The following is a 15,014-nucleotide window of genomic DNA, read 5'->3' as shown; positions in this document are numbered from 1 at the left end:
AGTGGTAATGTGGGAGTCTAGGTCGTGACTGGGAGGGGACTGTAGTCCATGACATGAGTAGTTTCAACAGATCGTGACATGGGGCAACAAGAAGTCTGTGGACAGAAGCAATCTCGCAAAGTGGTACAATATCCAGCCCAGACGAGGATCCGCTCTCGCTCTGCGCAGGCTCTGCGCAGGCTCAGCGCAGGCTCAGCACAGGCCAGCCAGACGCTACGGTTGGGGGCGGGCCCGGAAGGAGGGGCTTGGGAGCCTCACTCTGCGCTTGCGCTTAAGGGGCGTGGCGAGGTCGCACCTGCGCGAGTAGGGGGAAGGAGGAGGGGCGAGGTGACGCAGGCGTAATAATAGAGAAGGTGCCAGAAAGATTCAAAACAAGTGGCTGCGGCCGTCGCCCAGGAGTCGTTAGACGCCGGAATTCGGTGAGGATCTAGAGAGGCTTAAGGGTGATTGGCGGCAGGTAAACTGGACCACCTAGGTGCTGGGGAAAGGGCGGTACCTCCCTCACAGGGCTCGGGGCTCGGGTTTGGACAGCACCACCTGTGTGGAGCAGAGGGCTGCTTTGGTCGGTCCCACTGTAGGGGCAGAGGGTCACTTTCGGACCACATCCCTTGGGTGGAGCAGTGAGGCTGATCTGACAGTACCACTGGACGGAGCCCAGGGGCATGTTCGGACAGCGCTACCCAGAACCAAAGGGCAGTTGCGGGGGTGCCCCGCGTTGGGCCCCTAGGCTGTTTCGTACCGAATTAATTCGTCGGATCCGGAAGGTTGTTCGGAACATACCACCTGGGGAGGGGCGTTCGGACTCGGGCAGCCGGAGCGGGGTCGGGCGTCTCGACCTGTTACTAGGGGACCTTGGGCGATACCATTTGTTTGTGGGAGAAAGGGGGGGCTAAAGCGGCTGGAACGTGAGGTTGGCCCTGCACCGCGGGACGCGGCAGAAGAGACTCACTGGCGGGGATGAGGTTTGGGCCCCGGTGTCACTGACCAATGCCTCCTCCCTGCTGTGTGGGTTCTAGGCCCTGGTTCTGATCTTGTTCCGCACGCCCCTCCCCTGGATATGGCGCTGTCCGGGCCGACCCCAGCCCCGAGCTGGGAGGAGGATGAGTGCTTGGACTACTATGGAATGCTGTCGCTTCACCGTATGTTCGAGGTGGTGGGCGGGCAGCTGACCGAGTGCGAGCTGGAGCTGCTGGCCTTCCTGCTGGACGAGGTCCCCGGCGCCGCCGGCGGCCTGGCGCGTGCCCGCAGCGGCCTGGAGCTGCTGATGGAGCTGGAGCGCCGCGGGCAGTGCGACGAGAGCAACCTGCGACTGCTGGGGCAACTCCTGCGAGTGCTGGCTCGTCATGACTTGCTGCCACACCTGGCGCGTAAGCGGCGTCGGCCAGGTATGGTTGAATGGGAGGGTGCAAGACTTTTGGTGGGGAGAGGGCCTTACTTTCACTGGTCCCGCATGGTGCCTCTATGGAGAGTGCCATTATCAGACTGTGTATGTCCCATCTCACTCTTCTCTCCCATTAGGGTATCAATGAGAAACATAAGAGGGAGGTGACATGGCATTGGGAGGGGTGAGCTTGGGGAGTTTGGCCACATGAATAGTGATGTTTGTGGCTACTCTTTATGGAGGGCTTATTTCATGCCGGGCACAGTGTTGAGTCCTTCTTCATATATACTGTCACCTTATATTCTCTTGGTAATCCTAAGAGGAAGTCCAGTCATTGTCCCCACTGTACAAGGAAACACAGCAGGTTCAGAGAAGTTAAGCAGCTTGCCTGCATATAAGGACTGAATCCTATGTGTAGAGGAATGGGGAACAGGGAAAAGGAGATACAAAGGGACTGGACTGACAAAGTTTTTTCTGTGAGGCTTACATTTAGTGGGGGAATCAGACATCGAGACAGGTGAAAGATTTGCTTTTAGGTGTGGTTATAGAAAAACTGAAATAAAGTCATGGAGCAAAGTCAGAGAGAGTAGGGAGTGGAGTGCTTCAGAGTGAAGGGAGGCCGCCTTAAGACTTGATAACCAGTTAAGACCTTTCCAAGAAGGTGACATTTGAACTGAGACTGCACTGCCTCTGCAGTGCATAGATCTCAGAGGAGAAAATTCCAGGCAGAGGGAAGGGCAAGCTTTCAAACCCAGAGGCAGGAAGGAGTTTGGCAGTATCAGAGACAAGTGTGGCAGGAGCAGAGATCGAAATAAGTGCAAAGAGGTAGGTGAGAAGCCCTGTCACACAGGGGCTTACAGATAATACAGCTAGAAAGTGGTAGCTAGGATTCACACCTTGCTGGTTTGTGTCCAGAATTGATGCCCTTAATCCTTGTGAGGGAAGTACTCCTAGAGGACAGCAGTCCTGAGGTGAGGAGCTGGGAGGGTTTAAGACACAGGAGCCCCATGTGTGCACAGGCCTTAAGCTATTGAGCCCTTGGCTGGGTTACTGGAAGTGCTGTGGCTGGTTGGGTGAAAAGGTTTGTGAGCTTACCTGCAGAGGGTAAGCGCATGGGGTTTGGATAACAGGAGGAGGGCAGTCCTAGGGCAGAACTGACAAAATTTTTGGAAAAATAGTCTGGAGGTCAGGCTCTGAAGGAGATTTGGGGAGCCTGCAGAGGCCTGCTTACTCGTTGGGGTCTCAGGGAGAGCCAAGGACAGTTGACCGGAGGGCAGTGGGCAGCATTGCAGGGATCCTGACATTAACTCAGCTTACAATGTAACCCTGACAGTTTGAGCTGCTGTAGACATGGATTGGGTGGCCCCAGGAGGTGATGAGTCTTATCCTGGGAAGTACTGAGCAGCTACTGGGCGTGAGGTGTTTAAGAGGGAGTGGGTGTCTGGGCTTTGACTTCTAGGGAACTCAGGTACCCTGTGGGGGCAGGTGCTCCTCTCAGAGGGTGGGAATTAGAGCCTGGAGGCTGTGAATACTTCTTTGCTTTCTTTCCCCCAGTGTCTCCAGAACGCTACAACTATGGCACATCCAGCTCTTCAAAGAGGACGGAGGGCAGCTGCCGCCGCCGTCGGCGATCAAGCAGTTCTTCAAATGCCCGGCAGGGTCAGTGGGAGACAGGTGAGCCCAGCCCTGTACACATGACAGCAGTGTCCCTCTCTTCCTCTGAACCCCATCCTGGCCCATCAAGGAAGGGGCCTGTTGGGTGATTTTGTCTCAGTTTTGTTTTGTGTGTGTGTGTGTGTTTATTATTCCTGCAAAAGCACGTGTCCAGAAACGACATATAGACTTGTTTCTCACCGTTTTATATTTCATCTAAATGGCGTTATATAATGGGTATCATTCTTCACGTGGCTTTGTCAGACATGTTTCTGAGATTTATTCACGTTCAGTACCTCTAATTAGTTTCGTCTAATTGCCATGCCAATTAATTTATCCAGTCTCCTCTCCCCTAGTTTTTTAATCATTCAAATATAATTTCAAACATAGAGAGAAGTTGAAATATTAGAATAGTGAATATGCTCGTATCTTCCATCAAATTCAGTCATGTTAACATTTTGATAGTTTTGCTTTATGTGTATCTGTGTAATTCTGGGTTTTTTGTTGAACTGTTTGAAAGTAAATTACAGGCATCAGAACACTTTACCCCTAAATTACCAAGCATCTCCTGAGAATAAGGAGATTGTCTGAATTTACTTCAAGACCATTGTCATACCTAAGAAAGGATATAAATGCTAATTCTTTGATATCTTAATGGTCCATTTTCAGATCTCCTCGAATTTGTCTGCTCTTTCAGGATCCACTCATAGTTGTATTGCTGTGCATTCAGTTAGTAGTCTCCTTAACCTCTTATCATAGAACTGACTCCCCCACCTCCAGTACCTTTTTCTTTTTTTCCCCATGACATTGATCTGTTGATCCTACCAGGCCACTTGTTTTGTACAACGTCCTGATTATTTCCAGATATGTCTGAAAATTTCCTGATGGTGTCATTTAACTTCTCCTCCTGTCCCGTATGTTTTGAATCAATTGGGTTTGAAGAGTTGGTTAGATTCAGGTTACATGTTTTTGGCAGGTGTGCTCCTTGGTTGATGCCATGGGCTTCACATTGGAGCACGTCAGGAGGCACGTAAGGAACGATTTTCCTGTTGTGAGCAAGTTTGGTCACTTGGTTATGGTGGTGTCTGCCATATTTAACCTTTGTATAGAGCCAGTTTCCCCTCTGCAGTTAGTAAATGATCTATAGGATGACATGTTGGCACGTTCTGTTCCCCAGCAGCATTCCCAGTGGGTTTAGCATCCATTGGTGATCCTGCCTGAACCAGTTATTACATTGGTATTTGCAAAATGGTGATTTTTCTAATTCATTTTTTTCTAATTTTTTTCTATGTCTGTTAGTTGGCATTCTTTCAAGAGGAGTTTTACTCTTCTCTCTCTCTCCTTCCCTCCCTCTCTCTTTTTATTTAGTGGAGAGAGGGGTATCACTGTGGACTCATGTATTCTTTTTTATTTACTGTGTTATAATCAATTAATCATTCTTTCTGATACTCAAGTTGGTTAGCTTCTCTGTCTTTTTGATGTGTCTCCATCATTCTTTGGGTGCTTCCTGCTTTGTAGGAGTACAAAATGTCCTGTCCCTTCCCCAGCCCTGGAATCAACTGTTTCCAGAAGCCTGGTTTCTTTTAGAACCAGTGGTATTTGGAGACTGAGATCTAGGTGCTGAGCATGCACATTGTTTCTAGATGCTTTTAGTGAGCAGAGGTAGAAACTGCTTTTTAAAAAAAGTTCATATTAGTATTTGCAATTCAAAATTAATTTTACAGAGACTTTTTTTAGTCTTACACTGAAAATCTTAGTTCTTGACATTGGGATATGGACTTACTTGTTTTATTTCACAAAAGTAATAAAACAGCTTCAAAATTACAATGTCGGTACCACTGCTGACTGTATCTACTGAATGAAACATAAGGTTCTTTGGTGGTTCTAATTCAGAGTATATCCTTTTGAGAATTTACCATCAGAATGTTTTTCCTAGTTACTTGAAATCTTTTCTTTTCTCCTCGTTACCAATTATATAAACAGATTAATTTGTTTCTATTTGTGTTCAATTTTACGGTTTTTTTGTGTCGTGTTCTGAGTATGCAAAACAGTTACATGATCCTGAAATCAAAACTAAAGTATGTAAAAAAGATTTTCTTAAAAGTATCATTTCCAGTTTTGTCTCCCTCCCCTACAATAGGTAATCAGTTTCGTTCATTTCTAATAAATCCTTACTGTGTTTCATCTTGCAAAAAAAGCAAATATGTGTATATTTTTGTTTCCCCTCCTTTTTTAATACAAAACATAGCAAACAGTAGGTACTTGCTTTGCATCTTGCTTTATTTCACTAAGCAATCTATCCTAGAAATTACTGTGTATCCTTTTTGTCAGGCATTTACTTTGTTTTTGAGTTTACATGGTTATAAACTATAAAGGACGCTCCAGTGACTGTTGTCCTGCCTGTTTCCTGGTATGAGTGTTCAGGGTTTCTCTAGGGTCACACCTGGGAGAGGGACTGCCAGGTCGGGGGTTGTACTCATCTGCGCTTCTAAATGATGCTACTAGGTGGATGTACTTACTTCTCATCTTATGGACAGGGCGATCAAGGCCCAGGAAGCATAGAGGCTCACCCACGGTCTCACAGCATGGAGTCCAGCCTTGAGCTCTTCCTTGGGCATCCATGTTGGTGCTCCACCTGTCATCCTGGTCCTCAACCCATCCCACCTTTTTCTCCTCAGGTTCTCCCCCAACTAAGCGGCAGCGGCGGAGTCGAGGCCGTCCCAGTAGTGGTGCCAGACGGCGGCGGAGAGGGGGTCCAGTCAACCCCCAGCAGCAGCAGGAGTCAGCCAGGCCCACCTCAGAAGGCAAAGTGACTTGTGGTAGGTGTCTCTGTGTGCCCTGGGAAATGCATGGGCAATGCCCATGGCAGGCTGTAGAGCCAGAGGGTGGGAGAACCAGGCCCCTGTCTGGGGTGTGACACCTAATGGGTGGGCAGTGACTCTGTGTATCTGTTAAGCACAGTGGAATCCGTGTTCTTTCTATTGTCATTTTGTTCACATCCTGCCTGTAGTTGAAGTATTATGTTGTGTGCCACATCCTCCAGGAAGCCTTTCTTGACAACCCCCTGCCCTCAGTTTCATTTATGGGTAGAAGAACCAGTCAAGGGCTGAGCAGCTGGGCATGGCATGCCTTGGAGCAGATAGGAGTTGGATTTTATTCTGTATGTCAATTACTGTGCAAGGGTTTCAGGCAGGGGAGTGAGGTGATCTGACACCTGTTTTTAAGGGATCTCTGACTCCATCTCGTAAATCAGTTAATAAATGAGTTACAGTTTGCAGAGTGCTTAGAATGGTGCCAGGCATGTAGAACAGGTGCACTTGAAGGAAATTCAACAAATTGGAAGCAGGGAAATGAGTGAAGAGGCTGCTAAGTCCAACAAAGAGGAAGCAGAGGTCTGGCCTGGGGTAGTGGCATTGGAGAGAGGGTAAGAAGGAGGTGGACTAAGGGAATAAGGAAACATTTTGGATATAGGTGACTTGACCTGCAGATAAGTTGATTTGGGCAGGCTGGGGGACTCTGCAGTGCAGACTCATGCAGACCTTGCCTTTGAGAAATTCCCCGTGGTCCTGAGGGGAGGACACAGGCATAGGTGGGCTCTGTCATACACATACACCTCCCCACACCCCTCTGGTACCCTCTTCTCTGAGATAGGCAAGCCGCAGTTTCACAGAAACTATCAACTGGTGAGATGCTCAGGCTGGGGTGGGGTGGGGGTAGAATTACAGATGGGAAGATGGACATGGCGGCTGCGGCAGCAGCGGCAGCTCTGCTCCCCAGGAGACCTCAGCCTAGGGGTGCTTCCTCTACCATCTACAGAGCCTTCAGCCCACAAAGCGAGCATGCCTGCCCCTTCCCAGTGCCCATTATGCCCCCATCCCCAGGCTCTGATCCTCACATCCACTCCATAGATGAGGATGCAGATACCTGTGCTGGGTGCTGTCAGGAGGAACAGACCAATAGAGCCAGCCTGTGTGCTCAGACAGCCCCTACTTGAGGGGGTGGCTGTCTGGTCATGATTCTCCCCCGAGTCAGACTATAATTAACAGAGCCGCCCACTGGCTAGGTGGCTCAGGGAGTCAGTCCTTCCCTGGGGAGCAGACCAAGCTGAGGCTGGAGAGAGGTCTTGCTAGTGGAAGCTTTAGGTCTCTTCTTGGAGGGTGGGGAGGTTGTTAACCTGGGTGTGGCTGGCTCTTGATGCAGGATGGGTGAGCAGGTCTGACTGCTGACTCACTAGGCAGGGTGGGGCTAGAGTGAGGCTCTCCCCAGTAGAGCCCTGCTTTTCCCCTTGTAAGTGGATATGGCTTAGTCCCAGGGGTGGAAGGAGGCCCTTCCAGACCTGAGTAAGGAAGGGGCCTGCCATTGTTGCTCCTCCTCACCTGTAACAGTTCTGGGGGTTGACCCCAGTCAGATGCCCACCACTGGATAGAACCAGACTAAACTCCTCTGAGGACCCAAGAGTGTGAAGAAGGGGCCATGGGGGATCCTGGGCTCAGACACAGGACCTCTGAGTTTCCATGTCCCTCTCAGGGCCATCCACTGAGCACTGTGCTGGGTGTGCTTCTCACCTGACCTTAGATTCTCAAGACCACCCTTGAGATAGGGATGATGTCCCCCATTGTGAAGAGTGGCGGGACTGGGCTGAAACTCGGGTTTGTTCACTTGGTTATTCTATGTATATTTATAGAGCTTACTAAGTGCTGACCTCCCACAGCAGGGATTGGAGGCCCTTGTCCTCAGGGAGCTTGTGTTGGAGGAGAAAGTTAAGAGAAAGAGAAACTTCAAATGTCAGCAGTGAAGAGACAGGACGAGGGGTAGAGAATGATGGAAAATGCAGTTCCAGGTGTATTTTCAAGACAGATTGGTCTAGGAAGCCCTCTCAGAAGAGAGGAGGAGAGGGAGGAGTCTGTGGATGGCTGGGGAGGAGTGGTTCAGATAGAGGGGACAGCAGGAATGAAGGCCTGAGTGGGAACATGCCAATTGTTGGTGATAGGATTGCAAGGAAGCTGGCAGGGCTGGAGTGGTGGCATTGGGGGAGGCTGTCAGGAGGAGAGGCCAGGAGAGATGACCAGGGGCCCATCCTGCAAAGCCTGTGAGCCACGGGTCAGGGCTTTGGATTTTTTAAATGATGGAAATCAGTTGGAGGATTTGGATGACAGGCTGAGCTTTTTTCGCCTTGATGTTTTCTATGGAGAAGAAACAGAAGCAGACAGACTACCATAATGATCCCTAGCTCCCTGTCACCCAACTTCAACGGTTGTAAAGTTGTGGCTGATCTCATTTCATCAGCCATATGTTTTGGAGTCAGTTCCAGGTGTCCTATTATTTCATCTGTAGATTTTTCACTGTGTATCTTTAGAAGATAAGAATTCTTTAAAAAAAAAATTACACCCAAAAAATTAAGAAAAGCTTCTTACTTTCAACATTCTGCTCAGTGCTTAAATTTCCCATTCTAAAGTAATAAATATTGGTTCTCTGAGTCTCTCCTGTAGGATTCCCCCACAACCTCTGATTTCTCTCCCCCACTCCCTTTGCACTTCTTTTTTTGAGAGTAGTTGTCCTGTAGTATTTCCCAAAAACCGGATTTTGCCGAATGCATTCTGTGGTAGGGTTGACTGAACGTGTTCCCCTGTCGTCTGTATTTCCTGAAAATCAGTAGTTGGGCCTGGAGAGGCTTGGTCAGATTCTGGTATGATACTTTGTTTTTTTCAAGCTAACTTCCTAGGTAGTATTGTGCTCTTCCTTCAGTAAACAGGCAGAAGCAGCAGCCTCTTCTCCTTGCCTCCATCCCTTAGTTCAGTAGAGGTTGAAAACTTTACATTGACATCATGACTCTGGCTGGGCCTTGGGAAAGAGACTGGAGCAGGGGAGGGGTTTGGCTGTTGTCCAGAGGAAGGTGATGCAGCCTGGTGTGGCAGTCTTTCCTTTAGAGCTCGCTGGCTGTTTTCTCTTTGCCTGGCATGGGAGCACAGGTCCTCTATATCCCCAGCCCTTCCTACTAATAACTCCCAGAGGGGAGACCTGAGAGAGATTCATCCCTGACCTCCAGCCACTCCCAGCGCCAGGTCTGGCACATAAGGCTGCTCATCTGCTCACCTGGGTCTGTCCCTCATAGGCGTGTCCTCCCATTTCTGTCTGCAGCCCGCTGTGTCCCAGAAGAGACTGATGAGGCATGGGGTAGAGGGACAAGAGGGTTCTGGGGTCCACCTGAGTGCAGGAAACAGGAGCAGCTCTGCTCTCTAGGAAGGCATGGCTCCACCCTCTGCCATGGGGGCAAGGAACATTTCCCCACAAGTGGAGAGGGACTGTTGACAAACGCTTGGTGTTCCTGGATGGAGGAATCCATTTGGCTGGGCCTCAGCCCAGGTCATATGGGTGCTGGGAACTGCGACCCTCACTATCATGCCTGGGCCAGTCCATTGACTTCTCTCCATGTCTACTGCTTCCATCCTGAACCAGCCGCCTTCAGCCTGTCCTGTCTGCTACCCTGGCTCTGTTGCTGACCACCCTGCTGCTTCTATAGAGCAACTGGAGTTGTCTCGGTGTCATGAGGCCACTTCCTTCCTGCTGCACTCAGAGGCTCATTACGGGCCAGGCACTGGCCGCAGCCCTTTACCTGCATCCAGCCGTGTAATCCTAACAGTGACTGCCTGAGAGCAGTTGATTGGGGTGAGGTTATTTTATGGAGGAGGCCACTGAGGCGCAGAGAGGTGTGGTCTGCTCGGAAGGCCCAGACTCCCTGCTCTGGCCTGCCAGGGTGTGGTCAACCCCACCCTTCCAGTTGTGTCCTTGTGCCCTTCTCCACCATGGTCTGGCCCCCAGCTTGTGAACACCTCAAGTTCATTTTCTGCCTCTGGACTTGCACACACTCCACACTCTTCTGGGAATGCTACTCTTCTCACTGTTGTCCTATCTTGACTGACTTGTCCTCCTTCACACTTCGCTTCCAATGTCATTTCCTGGAGAGATCCTCTCTGATCGTTTAGATCTAAATTACAATTCACTCTTTATTATTTTCTCGCCTGACCCTTGGGATGTCTTCTAATTACAGACTTTTGTGTGTGGTTGTATGAGAAGCAGCAAACAGGATAAGGGTAGTTAAGAGCTTGGGCTCAGGGGCCAGGCATCTCAGTTGGAATTCCAGCTCTGTGATTTCCTGCCTGTGGACAGGTAACTCATCTCTTGTGCCTTAGTTTCCACATCTGCAAAAAGGGGATAATAGCACTGCCTCATAAGGTTGCAGGTATAATCAAAAAGGTCAGTAGATGTGAAATGTGCATAGGTAGTGCAGTAAGTACTGTACAAGTGTTGCCTGTCATTAAGTTATTTTGGCGAATAGTGAGGAGAGATGGTGCATGATGTCCGTGATTCAGATCCAGGGATGGAGCAGTGGCTTGGATAATGCACATCTTCCCTTTTCCTAAGTGGTGCTTCCCTGTCCTCCCCTTTTGCGTGCTGTTTTGTGTTCCAGACCAGAGTTGGACCATTTCCTCAGCTGTAAATGGAATAATGAAAGTGCTGTGAGGACTCGGGGGTTAAGATAGGGAAAGCACCTGGGTGGGGTGTGGCCCACACGAAGTTTCCCTTGACTGGGCTTACATGTCTCCCAGTCCGGCTTGCAGCAGGGCGCTCATGTCTCCCCAGCATTCCTGGCACTTAGTAAATATCGGGTGAATGAAGAATGAATGGGACACGCATGAATCCACCCTGGCCCTGTCCTTCCACCCCCACCATGGCTGGTGGGCTCCGGGTGAATATACAGTCTCCACTGCAGGTCTGGTAGCAGTCTGTGCTGAGGAGGAAGGCAGTCTGGGAGGGGACTCACCTGGGTGGGCTGGAAGTGCCGTGAGCTGGGCCTTGGTGGGTGAGTGGGCATTCTGGGCAGAGGAGGTGGACAGGTGGTTTTGTGAGTAAGTAAGGCTTATACTGGGAGCATTTCCCTTGTGGCCGGAGGGCAGGGTATGTAGCTGGGATTGAAGGAGGAGATGAGGGAGGAGGTTGGCTCGGGACCCAGATGAGAGAGGGCAAGGCCTAGGCAGGGGCCGTGGGGGTAGAGTGGTGAGTGTTGAAATCAGTTCCTATTTCTGGGTGCCTTCTGTGTCTAGACCCTGTGTCAAGTACTTCACAAGTTGTCTAATCCTCATGACCCCATCGTGCAGCAGGGACCTCTTGTTTGTCTGTTTATGTTTTTCAGATGGGGAAACTGAGGCTCAGAGAGGTGAGGTCACATGCCCAAGGCCCCACAGCTAGAGAGTGGCAGAGCTGGGACTCGCCTCAAGGTCTGTCGGACTCCGCCACCTGGCTCTGTGCCTCTGCCACTGAGCAGCCCCGTGTGGCCTTGGACAGGTGCTGCTTCTCCCAGTCCCCTGCTCCCTGGCCCATGCCTGTTGAGGATATGGTTAGACACTCATAGGAGTCAAGGATATGAACCCAGAGGTCTTACATAGTCCTTAGGATGGAGGGAGCCAGGCCTGAGTGCTGTGGGAAGTCCTGGCGCCGAGGCCAGGCAGGTTTCCCTGGGAGTTAAGCAGAGAGGGTGAGGTTCTGCTAAAGGCAGAAAGAGGAAGGGTTTGGGGTTTGGGGTGGGAGGAGGAAGTGGTCGATGCTGAGAAGTCGCCTGGGGAAGCAGAGACCTGCCTTACACTTTCTGCTCTGCTGCTGACACGGTCTGTGAAAGGTGAAGGGAGTCCAGGGCATGATACTTCCCCTTCCAAAGCTTCAGTTACTTCATCTGTCAAGTGGGTTGAATGTGGCCCCAGCCCCATAGAGCTGATCCTGCTGAATCTCCAAGGGTAAAGCTTTTGGCACATCAGAGCTGTTGGCTACTGTTCATGGAGTACCCATTGGTCACCATTTGTAGTGCTAGCCAGTTCCTTTCTATCTATTGTTCTCTCTTTAATCATCTGAACAGCTGTTCCCAGTAGGGATTGTCCCCTGGTTTAGACAGGAACCTGGGCTCAGAGAAGCGGTGGCTTGTCCCAGGTCACACAGCCAGTGCCTGAAGGGTCCTGGGTTGGAATCGGCTCCATAGACCTAAAGCTGCTCTCTGGGTCATGGGAGAATCACTGACCTTTGGCAGACACTGCCACTGCCTGGCCATGCGAACTTAGGCAAATCACTTCACTTCTCTTTGCCTCCATTTCTTCATCTCTAAATTGGGGTGATAATAGGGACTGCCTCGCAGGGTTGTTTGTGGATTAAATGAGTTCATGTCAATCTACTGCTTATAGTCATTTCTAGCTTATAGCTGATCCTCAGGACAGCCTGTGTTGTGAGTGGAGAGGAGGTTCTGTTAGCCCGGTTCACAGGTGGGAATTCAGTAATCCCACAGGGAGGTAATATGCCTGAGGTCACATTTACATGGATGCCTTGGAAGTTCCAAGTCCTATCCCCTGCACACAGCTGCCGCCTCATTTGGGTGGATGTGGGCAGGGTTGTGACAGAAACTCAGACTGGCTTAAGCAAGAAGGAAGTTGATTATAGCTGAAAATCCAGCTGCTTCAGGCATATGCAGTGAACTCAAGGGTCTTTTTGTCTCTAACCTTAGCCTTGTGTAGGTTTCATTCTCTCACCTCCTGGTGGCAAAATGGCCCCCAGCAGCTCTGGGCTTACAGCCCACCTTTTTGGCAGCCCCTGTGGAAAGAGAGCTCCTGCTTCTGGTAGAGCCAGCCCAGTTCCAGTCTTGAATCTCCTGGGCCTGGTGCTTGCTTGATGGGTGGGGGGCTGGGGAGGTGGTTGGCCCTACATGAATGTCACTGTTTGAGGGTGGGAGATGGGTGAGTGAGGCTGGTTACCTAAAAGCAAGTCCCATCTCTCATGCATTGGTTCTTTCACAAATGTCTATCAAGTACCTCCTTTGTACCATGGGGCTATACAAGTGAACAAAACAGACGAAAATTTCTTTCTTCAGGGAGCTCACACTGGGAGGAGACAGATGATAAGCCTGACAGTAAAGGAAAGCTTAGAGTAGATTAGGTAATAAGGTCCTTGGGAAGAAATGGAGCAAAGTATGGGGAACTGGAAATTCTGGGCACTGGGTGGGATAGTCTCATTGGGAAGGTGGCATTTGAGCAAAGACCTGAAGGAAGTGAGAGAGGAGACTGGGGACAGAACATTCCTGGCTGAAGGGTAGGTAGGGCCGGGTGGAACCTGCCTGGTGATGAGGGGACCGAGCAGCAAGGAGTGGTGAGGCTGGAGTGGGCCATGTAAGGGGAAGAGAAGGTCACTAGGTTAGGAGGTAACAGGCCAGACCACAGGAGGGAAACCGAGTGCGGGTGTCATCCGTACTTGGGTGTGGTTACCGGAAGGGGGAAGGATGTGGGGCTGGTGCAGTACAACCCACGGTGGGGGGCAGCAGGAGGAGGCCTGAGGGAAGGAGGAAGGGTGGCAGTCCCCCTTTCCCTCCTCCAGTCCCCCTCTTCCCCCTGTGCAGTGTTTTGGGTGTCAGCCCCTCCCTGACCAGTCCGTCCTTCTCTGCAGACATCCGGCTGAGGGTGCGAGCGGAGTACTGCGAACATGGGCCAGCCTTGGAGCAGGGTGTGGCATCCCGGCGGCCCCAGGCACTGGCACGGCAGCTGGACGTGTTTGGGCAGGCCACTGCGGTCCTGCGCTCACGGGACCTGGGCTCTGTGGTCTGTGACATCAAGTTCTCGGAGCTCTCCTATCTGGACGCCTTCTGGGGTGACTACCTGAGTGGTGCCCTGCTGCAGGCCCTGCGGGGCGTGTTCCTGACTGAGGCTCTGCGTGAGGCCGTGGGCCGGGAGGCTGTCCGACTGCTGGTCAGTGTGGACGAGGCTGACTACGAGGCTGGCCGGCGCCGCCTGCTGCTGATGGAGGAGGAGGGGGGACGGCGCCCAACTGAGGCCTCCTGATCCTGGATCTGGCAGGACTGACCCCACCTCCTAGCTTCTGGGCTACCTTCTCCTCTGGAGGATGATGACCATCTCTACCCCTAAATGACTGTCACTCCAGCAGCTCTGAGGACTGCGACAGCCAGGCCCCTTGACATCCTGGCCCCTTGACAGGCCCTCCCACAGGATGTGGGTGCTGAGGCCTAAACCACTTCCAGCTGAGTTTCCTTCCCAACTCTCCCCCCCCACCCCCAGGTGTGTTCCCTCAGCTTCAGGAAGCTGGGGGCTCAGGCATGCTGATCCAAAAGGAAGAGAAGCATAGCCACACATTCACCAAAGGCCCCTTGCACATGTTTCCCTGACCCAGGGCTGTGTGTGCACACACACTGGCCCCCTCTGAAACGTCCCCTGGGCTCCTGCCCTGGCCCGCTCCACTTTGGCCTAAGGGCTTTTCTCTCAGGATCTCTGATTATACTGCCCCCAACCCTGGGCTTCAGCCGCAGCAGTGGGCACGGAGCTGGGGTGCACCCGGGGCATGCTCACCTTGCCCACACATCTCTACAGCCAGCCAGGGCTCTGCCCAGCTTCCACACACAGACCTGGCTCTCCACCTTCTCCTGGAGGCTGGACAGACTTGTACACAGATCTGCACCCAGAATGTCACACATGTGTTGCGGCAGCAGCAGACCAAATGAGCTGTGTCCCAGGGGCCAGGACCAGACACCAACTTTCTTCTTAGAAAGGGAAGGCAGAGGCATGGGGCTGATGGGAAAGGCCTTTTACAAATGGCTCCAATAAAACTGCCCTGGATGGGGCATAGGTGGGCATCAGGGCTCCCTAGGACTCTTTCTTTATGGGCTGGAGGGAGGAGTTGATGAGAGCACTACCAATCCTGGAGTTCTGGCCCAGTATTGGGCTGGAAGGTGGGCAGGATGCTGGATCATCTGCTGCCTACTGCCACAGCCTTTCCCTTCTCTTGGCCTGTTTCCTCATCTGTCTAAGGAGGAAACAATGACTTGGAGTCATAAACTCTCCCACCTTCATTTGCACATGCTTTGCTCCTGTATGTCCTTGGGAGTGCTGGTATTTTAAACTAGTTCAGTAAGGTGGGCCAGCTCTCTCTCAGGCTGATA

The 15,014-nt window shown here is 51.4% G+C and overlaps 1 protein-coding gene across 2 annotated transcripts; it reads left to right on the top strand.

Moving 5' to 3' along the window:
• Positions 1–282: 282 nt before the first annotated feature.
• On the top strand, positions 283–14,708 carry DEDD2 (death effector domain containing 2). Of its 2 annotated transcripts, none has more exons than XM_010946738.3 (5): positions 283–419; positions 1,017–1,385; positions 2,936–3,055; positions 5,713–5,853; positions 13,511–14,708. In XM_010946738.3, the coding sequence occupies exons 2-5, from the start codon at positions 1,058–1,060 to the stop codon at positions 13,900–13,902; spliced, it is 981 nt and encodes a 326-aa protein (XP_010945040.1). In that variant the 5' UTR covers positions 283–419; positions 1,017–1,057; the 3' UTR covers positions 13,903–14,708. The 2 variants fall into 2 exon arrangements, with proteins under 2 accessions (XP_010945040.1, XP_045366489.1); XM_045510533.2 differs by having other exon boundaries at positions 304–457.
• The last annotated feature ends 306 nt before the right edge of the window (positions 14,709–15,014 follow it).

This window comes from Camelus bactrianus, chromosome 9 (assembly GCF_048773025.1).
Source record: "Camelus bactrianus isolate YW-2024 breed Bactrian camel chromosome 9, ASM4877302v1, whole genome shotgun sequence".
Classification (NCBI taxonomy): domain Eukaryota; kingdom Metazoa; phylum Chordata; class Mammalia; order Artiodactyla; family Camelidae; genus Camelus; species Camelus bactrianus.
This window is presented reverse-complemented; position numbering and strand designations above follow the sequence as displayed.

Bases quoted from the DNA above. Each gene is read 5' to 3' on its own strand.
- DEDD2 (XM_010946738.3), top strand. From the start codon at position 1,058: ATGGCGCTGTCCGGGCCGACCCCAGCCCCGAGCTGGGAGGAGGATGAG. The intron at 1,386-2,935 runs GTATGGTTGAAT...TCTTTCCCCCAG, and splicing joins GCGTAAGCGGCGTCGGCCAG to TGTCTCCAGAACGCTACAAC. The intron at 5,854-13,510 runs GTAGGTGTCTCT...CCTTCTCTGCAG, and splicing joins AGAAGGCAAAGTGACTTGTG to ACATCCGGCTGAGGGTGCGA.